Source organism: Macrobrachium nipponense, chromosome 42 (assembly GCF_015104395.2).
Source record: "Macrobrachium nipponense isolate FS-2020 chromosome 42, ASM1510439v2, whole genome shotgun sequence".
NCBI classification, from domain to species: domain Eukaryota; kingdom Metazoa; phylum Arthropoda; class Malacostraca; order Decapoda; family Palaemonidae; genus Macrobrachium; species Macrobrachium nipponense.
Window position 1 is genome coordinate 9673628 of NC_061103.1, and position 18874 is coordinate 9692501.

The window sequence follows — 18874 nt, forward strand, 5'->3', positions numbered from 1 at the left end:
GAAGGTCTCTAATTCTGATAGCGCCATTCTTCCCATTGGGGGAATGGTGTCCCCAATGTCACCAACCACCTAATGGATTTCCTGAGGGTGCTTCCTCAAAAGAATCAGCTATTCAGACAACCTCAATTCCAAAGATTCCACGAAGTACTGTCATCTCTGGCTCTGACAGGCTTCAAACTATCAAGAGACTCTTTAGGAAGAAAGGCTTTTCTAAAGCAGAAGTAGAGGCGATCACTAGATGCAGAAGGCAATACTCTAATGACGTTTATCAAAACAAATGGAGAATCTTCAGAGAATGGTGCAGGAGCACCAATGCCTCCTTTTCTCATACCTCCTTTTCTCAGACTTCTTATTGTATTTGAGGTCAGTGAAAAGATTTAAAACATCCACCATTAAGGGTTATAGAGCCATGTTGGATTCAGTCTTTCACCATAGAGGATTGGACTTGTCCTCCAATTTGGACATTTCAGACCTTGTTAAGTCTTTGGACACCTCCAAGAGTATAGATTTGCCTGCTGTTTCTTGGAATCTCGACATAGTGTTGAAGTGGTTGTCAGGTCCCAGGTTCCCACTTTGAGCCTTTGCACTCCATCACCTTGAGAGACTTGACTAGAAAAGCCCCTTTTCTGATTTCTTTGGTGACAGCAAAGAGGATCAGTGAAGTACATGCCTTGGATAAAAGGGTATAGGTTTTCAAAAGGAAATGCTACCTGCTCATGTTCACTTGGTTTTTTAGCCAAGAATGAGTCCCCCTCTAACCCCTGGCCTCGTGGAAATGTAAATCTGTGTTTGTGTCTCATTATCTTTGAGATATTAAAACAGTGTATGATGATTGTAGTACTTTGGGTCATTTTCTTGCATCTGGTGTGGTGTGGGAAAGTAAGTGTAGAAAGCAACCCTTCCTCAAATCTTTTTGCTACTTGATATAAGGTGTATATGTGTTTTGGGAAGCCTGGAGGTACAAAATACCTGAGTACAGTGGACCCCCCTTATTCGCGTCTCCTGGATTCGCGGACTCACGCATTTGTGGATTTCTCTTTGGAACATATCCCCTCATTATTTGCAGGCAGTTCACCTATTTATAGTATTTTTCTGTGAGAAATATCCACAAATTCCTATTTTGTTCTTATCAGTTTCGTCATAAAATGCACTTTTCACATAAGTGACTTACCAAACAATTACATTAGCTGTACACTTTCTTACTGGCAGTCGAAAATTCAAATTCCTGGCGGCGGTAGTGGCGCTGCCATAGTTTGTGTAGGTGATACAGATCCCGCCCACTTTTGGGAATACCTGGTACTGCTGAGCTAGACTCTTCAATTCGTTTTCTGCCAGCCACAGGGTAACACCGGTGGTTTGTTGTTGCAGTCGACTTTCGTCGCCATTGTGGATTTTTTCTTTTTGGTGATGTACAATTTCTTGGTTGGCTTTTTTGCTTCATCAGTTAGCTGCTTAGTTATTAACAAGTTATTATTAAGTTGTCTGATGCTAGTTCTTCTTCAGTTAGGTTTTTACAGCAGTGGCTGTAAAACTAGATTAGCTAAACTATGTTACGATCTGCACTCCAAATGTTTTAAATGTAGGGGTCAGTGCTATAGTAAGGAATTAACTTGTGATGAGTGCCGTAGTTTAGATGAACAAGGTTGGAAGACTTTTCAAGCTCATTTGGATAAGATAGACAAAGATAGGAAAAGGAAAGCAGCTCTTAGAGCGGGTAGTAAAACTAGAGTAGAGACAACTCCTGTGCCTTTAGAGGCGAACAAACCGTCACTATCTTCTCCACTTTTATCGAATATTTCACCTATTGATAGTCCTCCAACTTCAGTACCAATTACTCCAGACCAGGTATCCCATGTTTCCGATCCCAACACAATTTCCTTGTTAGAGTCCAAGATGGACAAGAAATTTGAGTTCTTGGCAAAATCCGTTATGGATTTGGGTATGTCGTTTTGTGCGTTCGTAGAGAAGTCAAGTGAAAAGACCAGTGTTAGGCCAAGTGTCAGTGTCGTGTCCGAGGAGGCAGCTGTCTGTTCCCCGTTCTCCTAGGCGAAGGTCCCTGTCCCGCTCCCCAGCTGCCGGGAGAAGACATACCGGAGGTCGAAGGGAGACTGGGGGAGTTTGCCCACAGTCAGTCGCCGACTCCGTCAACATAGTTGACTAGCGAGTGCCAAGGAAACGCCGCTGGAAAGGCGTAGATATCAGTGACACGCAGTTGTCGTCCGACTCGGAAGTGCAGTCGCCTGTGTCGAGGCAAAAAGTGTAGAGTGATTTAGTGTCGCGTCCTGTTGAAGAGACATGCCCAGCGTGCGAGAGGGATGTTGCCGCCTGTTAAGAAATCCAAGGAGCACTGGAGTTCACAACCTTCCTGCAGTTTTGCTCCGGACCAGTTTTTCCGGGAAGATCGTCAGTCCTCTTCAGATAGTGTAACTTCGCACGGAGTCAGACGCTCACGTGCGTTACAGTGCTTGCGCGCTTGGGAGACTGACTCGCCTCGTTGTGTATCGATAGGAGTTTCGACTCGTTCGCCTCATTCATTTTGAGCTGCTTCGACTCGTTCGCCTCATACGTCTTATGTTGTTTTGAATCCCAGTTGTTCGTTTTCGAAGAAGAGAGCCGTATCGAACCAGCCGACGAACTTTCGTCCTTCGCCTTAAGGATGATACGAAGGCCAAACCCTTGCTAGAGATTCTGCTTTGGGCCCCTTGAACATCAAACTTAGAGGATTGATGGTCTTTTGAAGAAGACAATGAGCCAGACGGAAGAGGAAGACGGGGTATTGGCCGTCCTGTCAGAAGAGGAAACTCAAGACCAGGATTCGAAGCCCTCTTCTGCTTATTCTAGTATGTTAAGGTTTCTTTTACAGAGGTATCCAGACTTTTTTGAACCAGCTTCACCTTCTTCACCTCTGACGATGTTTGTGAAGGATAGGAGATCAATGCCTTCAGGTTTTACCAAAAACCAGTTCTTTGTCTCAGGTCCCTCCCGAAAGAAAGCACTGAAGGAAGTAGAAGAGTTGGCTTGCTAAGAAGAAGGGAGTCAGGCAAGGGCTTCGTTCACCTTCCCTCTGTCAAAGCTGCAGAATAAAACCTACAGGTTTTATGTGACAGGAGAAGTTCCTTCTTTGGGAGTTTCTGCCTCCTCCCAAGGAGACTTCTCCGGCCTTGTGGACTCTCACAGAAGAGCGAAAGTGTTGTTCTCTTCACCCAAGTTAGATCACCTGGTGAAGAACTTATATAAGGTGATCGAAGTCTTCAGTTTTCTGGATTGGACTATTGCAGCGTTAGCCTGGAAAATTGAAGATTGCCAGTCTCTGGATGAAGATTTTTCTACCGACTGGCTCAATGTGTTGTCCTGTGCGGACAGGGCAGCGAGAGACGGTTCAGGGGAATTGGCCGCCTTATTCACTATGAGAGTACTAAAGAAGAGAGAACGGTGGTGCTCCTTCACATCTCAAGGAGTAACCACGAACCAAAAATCGGCTTTGTTGTTCTCTCCCCTGAGTAAATCTCACCTGTTTCCAGAAGAAACCATCATGTGCTGTTGGACCTTGAGAAAAAGTCCACCAATAATGATCTTTTTCAGTCAGTGAGAAGACCTAAGGAACCTCCAGTGACCGGAGCCAAAGCTTCTCCTCTACAAAAGCATCCCTTTCGAGGAGTAAGTCGAGGTGGCAGCAGAGACCAAGAACTAATCTATGAACTACCTCCAAGTCTACCAAGGAACCTTCCTTTAAGATAGATAAATGATCGGAAGGTCCTTCACACAACCGTGGGGGCAAGACTCCACGACTACTGGGAGGAATTAAGTCGAAGAGGAGCAGAACAGTGGGTAATACAGGTGCTTCGAGAGGGATACGTGATCCCTTTTACCCAGGATCCACCACTGTCCAATACACCTGTCCATTTGACAGCATACTCGACAGGATCAACAGAGCTTTGATTTTAGCCAAAGAAGTAGAAGAGCTCACAACAAGAGGCCATAGAGGAGGTAACAGCACAAAACTCCCCAGGGTTTTGCAACAGGCTCTTCGTAGTCCCCAAGGCATCAGGGGAATGGAGACCTGTTTTGGACATAAGCACTCTGAACCTCTTCGTCCGGAAGACGAAATTCCGAATGGAAACCAGTCGATCTGTAATGTCAGCCATTTCCAAAAAAAAAACCGGGGTTGGGGACTGGATGGTATCTCTCGACATGAAGGATTGCATTACTTCCATGTCCCCATCCATCAGAACTCCAGGAAGTTCCTGAGATTCGTGTTCAAGAAGAGTCTTCCAGTTCAGAGCCCTCTGCTTCGGTCTGTCAACCGCCCCCCAAGTATTTACTCGGATTCTTGCTCCTCTGGGAAAGTGGCTGTATTTGATGGGGATCAACACCGCTTTTTACTTAGACGATTGGCTCCTGAGAGCCAGATCCAGTTGTCAGTGTGTGAAGGACTTGGAGAAGACACTCACTTTGACACAACAATTGGGTATCATAATAAACACGGAGAAGTCCCATTTGATTCCAACTCAGAGGATTTTCTATTTAGGGATGATACTAGACTCTAGGTTTTTGGGTTTTTCTCTCCCCGAAGACGATAGAGTCCTGCTGTCGACAGTCTTGCAATTTCTGGTTCACCCCAACGTCCCTGGCTTCAGTGGAGAGTTTTGTCAGGTCAGGACACCTACACATAAGGCCGCTTCAGTTCTTCCTGAAAGCAAATTGGTCTCAGAAGACACAGTCTGACTCACAAGTTTTCCCCCTGACGGAAGAGATAAAGGTGGATCTTCGTTGGTGGCATTCGAGGGAAAGATTACAAGAAGGAATTTCCCTAGACGTGTTGAACCCCGACCTGCAGTTCTTCTCAGACGCCTCAGACAGCGGATAGGGAGCCCTCCTAGGAGACAAGAGAGTATCAGGTGTGTGGACAGAACGAGAAAAAGACTTGCACAACCAATGGGAAGGATTGGAGGCCATCCTCTTAGGGCTACAAGCGTTCGACCATTTAGTCACCAGAAGAAACATAGCGGTCTACTCGGACAACACTACAGTGTTGTCATATGTACGGAAGCTGGGAGGGACCCACTCGTTCTCTCTCAACAGGATAGCCGAAGATCTCCTCACCTGGATGAACGAGAAGAGGATCACCCTTTTTCCAAGATTCGGGTAAGTCAGGTGTTACCAACAGAATGAACTCTGAACGAGAGTGTGTCAGGACCTCTGGAAGCTTCAGGGAAGACCAACATATAGAACCTGCTTTGCCACACTCGAGGAACATAATCGCTTTCCCATTTTCTGTTCTCTGATTCCAGAACCACTAGCGTGGAGAACAGATGCAATGCTACTAGATTGGACAGGACTGGACGTTTACGCTTTTCTTCCCTTTGGGATGATAAGAGAGGTCTTAAACAAGCTTCAATCGCACCAGAATGTGACAATGACCCTAGTAGCGCCATTCTGGCCCAGGAAAGAGTGGTTCCCGAACCTTCTCAATCTGTTGGTGGATTTTCCTAGACTACTTCCACAAAATCCATCGCTTCTCAGACAACCCCATTTCAACCGATATCACCAAGGGTTGTCCGCTCTGGCCCTGACAGGATTCAGACTGTCAGGAACCTGGTCAGAGCATAAGGGTTTTCGTGAAGGGCGTCAGAAGCTATTGCTAGCTGCAGAAGAAGCTCTTCTGCCAAGCTCTACGAGTCCAAGTAGAAAGTCTTTAGGTCATGGTGCAGACGACATAGCATCTCTTCTTCCGAGACATCTATAACAGAAATTGCGGAATTTTTGTTATTTCTGAGGGACATCAAGAAGTTGGCCACATCAACTATTAAAGGATATAGGGCCATGCTCTCGTCGGTTTTCAAGCATAGAGGCCTCGACATTTCGTCAAATCAGGACATCAGTGACCTGATCAGATCCTTTAGTTCCTCCAAGATTTTCCAGCCTGAAGAAGTGGAATGGAACTTGGATGTAGTTAGGTGGCTCAACGGCCCCCAATTCGAACCGTTGAATTCTGCAACCTTGAGTGACGTAACTAGGAAGACACTATTCCTAGTCGCCTTAGCCACAGCGGGAAGAGTAAGCGAGTTGCAGGCGATGAGTAAGGAAGTGGGTTTCGCCCAGGGCAATGCAGTTTGTTCTTATGTAACAGACTTCCTTGCTAAAAATGAGGATCCTTCGAATCCTTGTCCCCGTTCTTTCAAGATAAAGAACCTAATGGACTTAGTCAGGTCAGAAGATGAGGAACATACATTGTATACTGTCAGAGCCATCAGACACTACCTGACTAGGACAGAAACTGTGAGAGGAGAGTTGAGCCGACTCTGGTGCTCGGTGAAAGACCTGTCTCGGCCTCTTTCAAAGAATGTAATGTCCTTTTTCCTGAGGAATTTGATCCAAGAAGCACATGCCCAAACTCAGGAACATGCCCTTAGGGTGCTGAAAGTGAAGACGCATGAGATTCGTGCAGTAGCAACGTCTTTGGCTTTCAGACAGAACATGTCTCTTTCCTCCATTATGCAAACTACATTCTGGAGGTCGAAATCGGTGTTTGCATCGCACTATTTGAAAGAGTTAGAAACTACTTACGAAAACTGCTTTTGATTGGGACCGTTGTCAGTAGCGGGAATGGTGTTGGGAGAGGAAGCATAGGGGGACCCGGTTTTTTCCCTCTACTATCTCCTCGCCTTGAATTTGAGGTTTTTTGAGTTTGTGGGAAGCCTAGGGTACATGTACATGTGAAAATGATATTTTAATGATAAAATAAGGTTTCACATATACTTACCGAACAATTACATAATCAGAACCCTCCCTCATCCCTACAGATGGACGTTGCGGCTCAACGAATTGAAGAGTCTAGCTCAGCAGTACAAGGTATTCCTGAAAGTGGGCGGGATCTGTATCACCTACACAAACTATGGCAGCGCCGCTACTGCCACCAGGAATTTGAATTTTCGACTGCCAGGTAAGAAAGCATACAGCTAATGTAATTGTTTGGTAAGTATACAAGTACCATCCTACTTACAACCAAGTTTGGTTCTGACCCACTGGTTGTAAGTCAGAATAGATGAAAGTCGAACCTTAGAAAGTGGCCAACATACTGGGTAGGTTATACTATCAAACCTTTGCTATATAAAAGTGCCTACTTAGTATTGTAATGTAATGTACAATCATTATTTCAATCTTTTTACCATAATGTACTTCTACTATAATTTTTGTGATAGAATTATTTAAAAAAAAACAGGTATAAACATTTTTAGTGGGTTTTTCTTGATTTTTAACAAACAAAATAGGCCATTTTAAGTGTTTTTATATGGGTTCCAACTATTCATGGGTTCTAACTATTCGTGGGGGGTTTGGTATGCATCCCCCGCAAATACTGGGGACCACTGTACCCTCCAGTCCTTTGGTAGGGTAGTGGTGGTATTTTGTTTTAAACATGTTTGTTCCGACACGTAATACAAACCCTCTGTCCTTTAACAATAGGAATGTACTTACGGCGCAGCTGGAATTACGGCCGTTGAATCTTGAACAAGGGGGTTAGGCAGTAACTACCGTGAGGGAGGCTAGCCTGCCCGGATGTAAACACTCCACTTTGCTTTCGGCAGTCTTCCGATAAAGACGTGTGTTTGTAAGCTCCGGCTGACTAGGCGTTGATCTTTTTTCCCGGTGGGATCCTTTTGGTTTATTTTATCTTTTTAAATAATTATGCATATACGGTGTTTGATATTAACCCTTAAACACCGAAGCGGTATTTTAAAAATCGTCATTGCCTGAAGTTTAGTATGCAACCATCAGAAATAAAAAAATATCATTATCATATATAAATATTGGGATATGTATATGACAGTGCAAAAAAAAAAATTCATATATAATTGTATACAAATCGCACTGTGAGCAAAACGGTTAAAGCTAATGAGTTCATTTTTTTTGTTGTATTGTACACTAAATTCCGATAATTTTGGTATATAACACATTGTAAAACGATCAAGGCAACACAGAGAAAATATTATCACAAAATGATGCATGAATTCGTAGCACGCGAACGTAAAAGAAAGCAGTTTTCAAAAATTCACCATAAATCAAAATATTGTGCTAGAGACTTCCTGTTTGTTGCAAAATGAAGGTAATTGATTAAATATTACTAGACTGTTAGTATTGTAGCTTACAATTGCAATTTTCGACCATTTCGGTAGAGTTAAATTTGACCGAAGGACAAATTTTTTTTATTTATCTTTATTTATATGAAAATATTTCAAAACTGATAAAAGCTACAACCATAGATTGTTTATTGTTGTATTCTACATAAAATTGCGCACATTTTAATATATTAAAACTTTATGTAACGGCTAATTTAAAATGGTGCAAACATTACGACAATTGCACAAACAAATTTTGATTTTTTTCGGAAGATTTACAGCTCTGACGTAAGGAAAAAGTTTATTTCGTAAATTCACCATAAATCAAAATATTGTGCTAGAGACTTCTAATTTGTTGCAAAATAAAGGTAAATCATTGAATATTACTGGACTGTAATAGTTTTAGCTTACAATTGCATTTTTCAACCATTTCGGTTGAGTCAAAGTTGACTGAAGATTGAAATTTTGGCACTTATCGTTTTTATTATGATTTCAAAACTGATAAAAGCTACAACCAAGGGTTGTTTGTTGTGTATTCTACATGAAATTGCGCACATTTTCATATATAAAAAACCTTTGATGTAACGGCTAATTTTAAAATGGTGCAAACATTATGACATCGGACGAAAAAATTTCTGATTATTTTCGAAAGAGTTACCTGCGCTGGACGGGTAAGGAAAATTGGTTTTTATTATTTTTTTTTTTTTCAATAAATTCACCTATAAATTGAAATATTGGTGCCTAAAGACTTCCCAATTTGTTGCAAAAATAAAGGTTCAAATGAATTGAATATTATTTGAATGCAAGAGTTTTAGCTTACAGTTGCGTTTTTTGGGAACCATTTCAGTCAAGTCAAAGTTGAACCAAAGGTTTGATATTTTGGCAACATCATTTATTTATTAATGACAATAATTTCAAAACTGGATATACAAGCTACAACCATGGGTTTGTTTTTAGTTGTATTTGTTTTACATGAACAAATTTTTTGTGCACATTCCCATATATAAAACTTTATATAATGGCTAATTTAAACAATGGTTGCAAACATTACGACAATTGCACAAACGAAAAAATTTTGATTTTTTCGGAAGAGTTACTGCACTAACGTAAGGAAAAAGTTCTTTTTCATAAATTCACCATAAATCAAAATATTGTGCTAGAGACTTCCAATTTGTTGCAAGATGAAGGTAAATGATTGAATATTACCAGAATATAAGAGTTTTAGCTTACAATTGCGTTTTTCGACCATTTTGGTAGAGTCAAAGTTGACCGAAGGTTGAAATTTTGGCAGTTATCTTTATTTATATGAAAATATTTCAAAACTGGTAAAAGCTATAACCATTGGTTGTTTTTTGTTGTATTCTATATAAAATTGCGCACATTTTAATATATAATACTCCATGTAATGGCTAATATAAAATGGTGCAAAAATTATGTCAAAGTGACGAAATAATTTCTGAGATGTGTCGCTGGTACTTTTTAGTGCGAGAAGAGAGAAATTCGCGCTTGCACGCCTGGGTAACGATTGTAAACAAAACAACGCCTTGATCCGTGAGCTCCCAGCATCTCCCAAGGTGCGTGATTCAAAAGTTTTTGCCTAGTGGGCCTATAACTATTTTTCCGTGAATTTTTAAAAAAACTTTTTTATATTGACGTACCATACGTCCAATCGGCCCCCAACAGACAATTTATATAAACGTTTAATACGTCCAATCGGCGTTAAAGGGTTAATACTAAACGAAGGTTTGTCCTTGTTTTTCAACTAATATGCAAACCACTTTTTTGTGATAGCCTTTGTAACCGCCGCCCCTCTACTTGTGTTAAGAGTCGGCGGCTAAGGTATGCCAACATATTATTTACATTCTTTCGGCCTATAACACTGGCTCAGACCTGCATGAGGACGAGATATGTATTTATCGTGAGGATGAGACATGTATTTAACGTAAGTGATATTGATCCTGTAATGGGACTTGTATTCATCTGGAAATTACGCTTATGCTTGGGAATTACCAAGGGAACTTCAAAGGTTTGTCTGTGTTTTGTTGTTATGGTAATTTCTCTTCTCCTTCTTCCTTTCACTTACTATCGGAAGAAGGTAGAAGGATGGGCGTGCGGTGTTGATGTTGGGGGATCTCCTCTCACTTCGGAGGGCGGTACCCTTAGATGCGTTAGGAGTATCCTCATACTTTAATATTTTATACATTCAACTTACCTGTCAGATATATACTTAGCTATTAGACTCCGTCGCCCGACAGAATTTCGAATTTCGTGCACACGCTACAGGTAGGTCAGGTGATCTACCGCTCTGCCTCTGGGTGGCAGGAATAGGAACCATTCCCGTTTTCCATCAGATTTTCTCTGTTGGCCATACTGGCAACAACGTTGTTGGTATCTCCGGCTGGATTTCGCTTTTTGAATCGCAATTGATATTCGTTTTGGACCTTTTGGTGACGTATTTGGATCGTTGGACTGGCATACGCTTTTGTGGACCGTTGTTTGGATTTGTATTGGTTTTTTCATCATGATGTCTGACTCTGGAAGTGTGGTGAGAATGTGTGTGAATGAAGGGTGCAAGGTGAGGATGCCGAAAGCTTCGGTTGATCCTCACACTGTGTAGAGTGTGTAGAAAGTATGAATGTTCTTTCGATAACACTTGTCATGAATGCGAGAGTTTAAGTGCTGAAGGGTGGAAGTCTCTAACTTCTTACTTGAAGAAGTTAGAAAAAGACCGGTTAAGGAAGGCTTCTTCCAAAACCAAGCCTAGCTCTCTTTCTTCAAGTGACGTGGTAAGTAATTTTGTACCCTCTTCTAATATGATGAATGCTCCTTCTAATACTTCAGGACCTTCATCGAATGCAGATCCTACGGATTCTGCTTCGGAAATAGCAAATCTTAAAGCCGCACTTATGAAAATGGAGCGTAAAATGGCGGCTATTGAAGGTAAACAGAATAATAGTGCTGTGGATAGTGATTTGAGTGTCCCCAGTGTAGTGGAGGGGGCGTCTGATTGGCTCCACAACGCTCCCAGGCCTAGACCTCTTTCAAGCTCCCAAGCCCATAGGAGAAGGAATGTCAAAAGCCGTACGGAGGTTGTGGAGAATCCCCACCAGTCAGACATCTCCTCGGCAGAATCTGTAACACCACAGACTGCCAGAGATCGCTACATGAAAAGCGTTCTCTGAGAATGTTTCTCATCATCGGATAATTCGTCTCCCAAGAGAGGATGGAGATCTGTGGATCTTTCATGTCCCCTGAAAAGGAACTGGGGAGAAACTCGATTAAACTCGAGTCCGGAACAATTTTCGGAGGATTTGCCTTCAGAGAGCAAGAAAGCAAAAAGTTTGCTGTCTCCTGCGAGGTCGTGGGAACTTGAGAAAGACTGCTCTCCTTCCCCTCCTTTAGACACGAATGCTGAAACAACAAGAATATTAAAGAATATGCAGGATTTAGTTGCTTCTCTTGTCGGAGTCCTATCTAAAGATCCTCTCAGAAGAAAGGATTCTCGTCTTCCGGTGAAGAAATCTAAGACTCCTTTTTATGAAATAACAAGAAAAGAAGTTTCTTCATCAGATGAAGAGTCTTCAGTTTCGTCTATCTTACATAGACCTACTAAATGCCGTACTCAAGCGCCAGCCAGCGCCTGCCAAACGCGAGGCGCCTGCCAGACGAGAGGCGCCAGCCAAGCGCGAAGTGCCAGCCAGGCGCGAGGCGCCAATCAGGCGCAATACACCAAACAGGCACGAATTGCCGAGGAGTGGTGTTTCTTCAGATGAGAATGAGACTTATGACAACCGTAAAAGGTTTACAGAAGCTCCAGATAAACGAGAAGGAATATTCAGGTGTGATACTGATATTCACTCAGACGTGGCGCCAGCCAGATGTGAGGCGCAAGCCAGGCGAGAAGCGCCAACCAGATGCGAAGCGCCAAACAAGCGCGAGGAGCCAACCAGGCGCGTGGAGCCAACCAGGCGCGAAGCGCCAGCCAAGTGCGAGGCGCCAGCCAGGTGTGAAGCGCCAGCCAGGCAAGAGGCGCCAGACAGGAGCGAGGCGCCAGTCAATAACAAGAAACTAACCAAAGAGCCAGCAAGGCGCCAGGCACCTTCCAGGAGTGGGACACCAGGTAGACATAGATTGTCTTCTAATAGTGATTCTCCTGGAATTAGATCTCCTTCTCATATGTGTAGGGAGAATCGAACTCCAGAAAAAGAACCTGGACCTTCGAAAGTGACAGTTTCCACTTGCACGTCTCAGAGAAGATCAGTGGAAAGGCAAGAGAAGACTTCTAGATCCGTTAGTCTCTCTCCTTCCAGAAGTATTTCTCCTCGGGAAACAAGATCACCAGATAGAAATTCTTCCAAAAGAGCTCGCTCCCCTACTATGGTAGAATTGGAAGACGTGTCGGAAGAGGAAACCCCAACCAGCGAGGGTGTTTCCAATTATAAAGTATTAGCTTCTCTTCTCCTTCAAGAATTTGGAGATTCACTAAGCCCTGCAGCTCCTCCTTCGCCTAGATCTCTTTTCTCCAGTACCAAAACACTGAAGTCCTCTTCATATTTAAAGATGAAGCCAGCCATTTCAATGAAAAAGGCTCTTCAATCCTTGAATACATGGATGAAATCGAAGAAAGAGGTTCTGAAGACAGTTTATTGCTCTCCTCCCTGCAAGCTCGGAGGTAGGAGAGGCATTTGGTATAGAACGGAGGAAGCGATGGGGCTTATGCTCCTATCGTCTGCAGAAGCTGATTTTTCAAGCTTGGTTGAAGCTTCGAGAAGACACTCTCTTAACTCGGCGAAAACTTATTGGAGCATGTCCGAGTTAGATTAGCACCTTAAGGGACTTTTCCATGTATTGGAAGTTTTTAACTTCCTGGATTGGTCCCTTGGGGTGCTGGCTAGAAAGGCCAAAGACCCGGCGTCTTGGACCCGGAAATGTTGCATAGTATATTATCCTGTATGGATAAGGCAGTACAGGATGGTTCGGGAGAACTGACATCCCTATTTGGATTGGGAATTGTAAAGAAGAGGTCTTTGTTTGGATCCTTCCTAACAAAAGCGGTATCCCCTTCCCAGAGGTCAGCCCTCTTGTATGCTCCTCTCTCGGATCATCTTTTCCCTTCTCACCTGATGAAGGACATCTCAAGGTCACTTTCTGAGAAGGCAACCCAAGACCTCTTGGTTCAATCCACCAAGAAGACAAGACCAGCAGTACTGGTTGCAAAGAAGGCGACTCGTACTCCTATTGTGCCCTTTCGGAGAGGCTCCTCCTCTCGACCTCCAACTAAAAGGAAGACTTCAGAGCTAGCGGAGGTCCTCCTTCCAGCCTTTCAAAGTAGCAACGAAGTCCTCCAAACATCTGTAGGTGCCAGACTCCTAAAGTTTGTAGGAGCCTGTGCATCAAGGGAAGCCGACCCTTGGATGTTATCTGTTCTGGAAAATGGATACATTATACCCTTTCTAGACAGACCACCTTTGTCAACATCTCCAAAGGCACTGTCGGCGAAGTACAAGGACCCTGTTCTGAGGGAGACACTTCTTCAGATGGTGATAACGATGAGGAACAAGGAGGCAATAGAAGAGGTTCAGGATCCATTCTCCCCGGGGTTTTACAACCGCCTTTTCTTAGTACCAAAAGCATCGGGGGGATGGAGACCTGTCCTGGATGTGAGCATCCTGAACCGTTACGTAGAAAAGAAGTTCTCCATGGAGACTTCTGCCTTGGTGCTTTCAGCCCTGCGTCTGGGAGACTGGATGGTCTCGCTGGACCTTCAGGATGCCTACTTTCATGTTCCAATTCACCCATCGTCGAGGAAGTATCTCGGGTTTATGATACAAGGAAAGATCTATCAGTTCAGGGCCTTGTGCTTCGGCCTCTCCACAGCTCCGCAGGTATTTACGTATCTGATGCGGAACGTAGCCGGATGGCTACATCTGGAAAGCGTAAACATCTCCCTATATCTAGACGATTGGCTGATAAGAGCCAAGTCGGAAAAGCAATGTTTGGAGGATCTACAGACGACATTGGATTTGACAAAATCTCTAGGATTGCTCGTGGATCTCGAGAAATCCCAGATGGTCCCCAGTCAGGACTTAGTCTATTTGGGGATTCGGATGGATTCTCGGGGTTTTCGGGCTTTTCCGTCCCAGGAAAGATCAGTTCGAGGGATTCAGGTGGTCAAGAACTTCCTAGAGAAAGAACGGAGTTCAGCGAGGGAGTGGTTAAGCCTTCTGGGGACTCTTTCCTCCCTAGAACAGTTCGTTTCTCTAGGGAGACTTCACCTACGCCCACTTCAATTCTTCCCAAGGCGAACATGGAATTGGAAAGAGGGGCAACTTTCAGACACTTTCGCGATTCCCTTAGAAGTGAAGAATCACCTAAAGTGGTGGCTGCACCCTCTAGAAAAGAACGAGGGAATGTCTCTAGAGGTTCGGAACCCAGACCAAATCTTGTTCTCAGACGCCTCAGAGACGGGATGGGGAGCGACTCTAGGAGTAAGAGAAGTGTCGGGCAAGTGGAAGAAAGAACAGAGAACTTGGCATATAAATGCCAAAGAACTGTACGCAGTGTTCCTGGCACTGAAGTCCTTCGAAACAGAAGTAAGAAATCAGGTGATACAAGTCAACGCAGACAATACCACGGCGTTGGCTTATATCAGAAAACAGGGGGGGGACTCACTCGTTTTCCCTTTACGAGATAACGAGAGATCTGTTATCGTGGGCAAAGGAGAAGAATATTACCCTCCTAACCAGATTTGTAAAGGGAGAGAAGAATGTGAGGGCAGACAGACTCAGCAGGACAAACCAAGTTCTCCCCACAGAGTGGACTCTCCACGAGCAAGTGTGTCAAAACCTGTGGTCCTTGTGGGGCAGGCCACAAATAGATCTATTCGCGACATTCCTATCCAAGAGAATAGAGAATTTCTGCTCCTCAGTGGAAGACCCGAGAGCGATAGCGGTGGATGCCATGCTACTGAATTGGTCAGGCCTAGATGCTTACGCCTTCCCTCCTTTCAAGCTACTAGGAGTAGTAATGAAGAAATTTGTAGCATCAACAGGGACGAGACTAACTCTCATCGCCCCGTTTTGGCCCTCTCAAGAATGGTTCACAGAGGTACAGGAATGGACAGTGGACTACCCCAGATCTCTTCCAAACAGGATAGATCTCAAACAACCCCACTTCAAGAGGTACCATCAAAACCTCCCCGCTCTCGCTCTGACTGCCTTTTGACTATCGAAAGATTGGTCAGAGCGAGAGGCTTTTCAAACAAAGCTTCGAAAGCAATTGCTAGAGCCCGAAGATCGTCAACTATTCGGGTCTATCAGTCGAAGTGGGATGTGTTCAGAAGATGGTGTAGGAAGAATAAACTGCCCTCCTCCGATACCTCTGTGACTGATGTGTCAGATTTTTTGTTATTCCTTAGAGAGGAATCCCATCTATCGGTTTCCACTATCAAAGGATACCGAAGCATGCTCTCGGCAATTTTTAGAAACAGGGGTTTAAATCTAGCAGAAGACAAAGATCTGCACGATCTAATAAGATCGTTCGAGACCTCTAAATCTATATCCTCGGTTGCTCCAAGCTGGAATCTGGATATAGTGCTTAAATTCCTTTCTTCAGAGAAGTTTAAGCCTCCCCACCTCGCCTCGTTTAGAGATTGGACGAGAAAATGCATTTTTCTTCTTTCCTTAGCTACAGCCAAAAGGACAAGTGAAATCCACGCCCTCGACTCTCGGGTGGGTTTTTAAAAAAGAAAAAAGACGCAGCCATCTGTTCTTTCCAGACTCTATTTCTGGCCAAGAACGAGAACCTTTCAAAACCCTGGGCTAGGAGTTTTGAAGTGAAAAGTCTTTCAAGCTTAGTGGGAGAAGAAATTGAAAGAACGCTATGCCCTGTAAGAGCTCTTAAGTTCTATCTCAAAAAGAAAGAAGAACTAGGAGGATGTAAACAAAGTTTGTGGTGCGCGGTTCGTGATACAAAGAGACTGATGTCCAAAAATGCGTTAGCATATTTTGTCAGGAGCGTAATTACCGAGGCTCATAGCAAATGCACGGATGATTCTTTAAAAACTCTACGAGTAAAGGCTCATGAGGTAAGAGCTGTGGCCACATCTTTATCATTCCAGAAGAACATGTCCATGAAAGACATTTTAAATGCGACCTACTGGAGATGCAACTAGGTACTATTCACATCACACTACCTTAAGAATGTTAGAATTACCTATGAGAAGTGCTTCTCTCTAGGTCCTTTCGTATCAGCGGATACAGTGCTGGGACTTGGAACGCATACCGATCCTTAAAATTTAAATATTGAACTTTTAAAATTGTACGTAAACCTCCCCTGTGAGATGGGTTAGCGGTTTTCTACTTACATAGGTGCTTGATGTCGCACAGGCGGCCGTTGCCTTTGTTAGTAAGGAACTGTGACTATATCTTACAGGCTGGGCTGTATAAGAGACTGTGTCTTTTCTATGTATGTAAACCTCCCTTTTGAGACAGGTTCTTGGTTTTCTACTGGCAAGGGTGCTTGATGTCGCACAGGCGGCCGTTGCCTTTGTCAGTAAGGAACTGGAAATGTGCCTTACAGGATGGGTTGTACAAAAGACTTTGTCTTGTATGTGTACGTAAACCTCCCTTTTGAGACAGTTTCTAGGTTTGCTACTGGCAAGGGTGCTTGATGTCGCACAGGCGGCCGTTGCTTTTGTCAGTAAGAGACTGCGAATAGGTCTTATAAGCTGGGTTGTACAAATTTTTTTTTTTTTTATCCTTTGTAAATTTACGTGTAATATATCTGTGATTGAGTTATTGGTTGTTTGCAAGGGGTTCGGGGATAACTCCTTGCAATCTTAGAACTAACACGGTGTTAGGTTAAGGTGATCGGGATCGGTATTGTGCTCCTTGAATAAGGTTCTTGTCATGTAAGTGGATCGAAACCCTTTGACATAGTCCTTCCAGGATCGGCCAAGTAAGCGGATATGACCCCTTTGGTAGACCTACAAGAACTCTTAGCCATAGATCAATATCTCGCTGAGGCTCTTGAGACTAAGCAGACTCCTGGGCAGTAACCATGAAGTCTTCAGTCTAATCAAGTAGGAACCAAGGTTTTAATTATTTATCACCTACAACGTATGTTGTGATTTCTGTTTAAATCAGTTATTAGCTGTCTTTTACCCTCCTCCAATGGTGTGAATCAGCTAAGTATATATCTGACAGGTAAGTTGAATGAATAAAAATGATATTGTTATGAGACAATAAAGTTTTATACATACTTACCTGGCAGATATATACAATTAATTGCCCACCCATCCTCCCCTCAGGAGACAGATGGTATAGAAAAAATCTGATGGAAAACGGGAATGGTTCCTATTCCTGCCACCCAGCGGCAGAGCGGTAAATCACCTGACCTACCTGTAGCGTGTGCGCGAAATTCGAAATTCTGTCGGGCGACGGAGTCTAATAGCTAGTACGTATATAGCGTGCCAGGTAAGTATGTATAAAACTTTATTGTATCATAACAATATCATTTTTTCCTTATTTTACAGACTAGTGGTGATTGTGTTTTCAGCAGTATTGGTTGGATGCTCTTCGTATTGGTTATCCTAACCTTGGAATTGTACCCATGACTCATAGCATGTTGCGTACTGATCCTCGAGTGTGTGTACTGATCCCCTTCTGATAATTATATTCATTACCACTACTACCCGGGAGTTATGTCACTGGACGAAGCTGTTGCGCTACGCTGTGATGATTATCTACTCCTGATGGTAGAAGTCTGGCAGATTCGGAGGAACCAAAGAGGAAGAGAGCTCGTCAAGTGTCGTCATCCTCCTCTTCGAGACCATCATATCTTCATGCCTCCTTCACTTCGACTTTTAAGGCTTTGCCGCAAAAAAGGGAAGGTGGTCTCCCTCCCTAAGAAGTCTCGTCACGGGACTTCTAAGGGTCTGTCTCGCTCCGGTGAGACAGGTGGGTCTTCCGCCGGTACTCCCGTTCCTCCGGAAATGGGGCCCGTCTCTCCTTCCTCGGGAAGGAAGCAGACAGGGACCATGGAAGTACCGGCCACCGCTGGTATCTCCTCTCCCGGTTCCGAAGGTTCCACCTCCGGACCAGGAACTGTCTTGGCCGCCCGCTTGCAAGTGTTACAGAGTGTGACTTACAGAGTGTATGGTCACCTACGGGTGACCATGCAGCCAGGGTCCAGACTGCTGAGTACGCTCACCGTGTCAGGACCCAGGCACGGAGTGGAAGATGGTAGGAGGTCGCTCAGGTGACTCGACAGACTGGCGATCGCTCTCGCAGCGAATTGTCCGGTGCCCAGGGTTGACGTGATGTTCCCACGGGTCCACGCATGCAGAGACCGGTGGAGGCAGGCCCTCCAGCCCTCTTTTAATTAATTTCTTTCTTTCAGAGAGGTTTCGGCCTCAACGAGAACTTGGAAGAGTCGGAGGACGGTATCGGCTGTCGCCTGTTAGGTGCACGCTCAGCCCCACCCAGACGACGGTCGCGTTCGCGCGACTGACCAGTCTCGGGGGTGGCAGACGCTTCACCTGCCAGGTAAGAGTTTCGTAGCCCTCCTTGAGGAAGCGTTCTCTCCGCTGCTGCTCCCGCAGGTCCCTCCGGACAGGTGAAGTTGGGCTGTGTTGCTACCGCAACTGCCCCAACTTCGTCCTGGATGGAGGACCTGTCGGGTGTCCTGAGGAAACTGGCGAAGAGAAAGTCCAGGAAGAAGAGGAAGGTGTCGTCGTTGTCTTCTGCCGCCTCTTC

At 44.3% G+C, this 18874-nt stretch overlaps 1 protein-coding gene across 1 annotated transcript in view; it reads left to right on the forward strand.

Annotated features, from left to right (window-relative positions):
* The first annotated feature begins 6788 nt into the window (after positions 1-6788).
* LOC135212966 (major facilitator superfamily domain-containing protein 3-like) overlaps positions 6789-18874 on the forward strand; it is a 68909-nt gene continuing 56823 nt past the window's right edge. Inside the window, exon 1 of the mRNA XM_064246723.1 lies at positions 6789-6943. Coding sequence (XP_064102793.1) covers positions 6804-6943 — 140 coding nt within the window. The 5' untranslated portion in view covers positions 6789-6803. The remainder of the gene's footprint in view (positions 6944-18874) is intronic.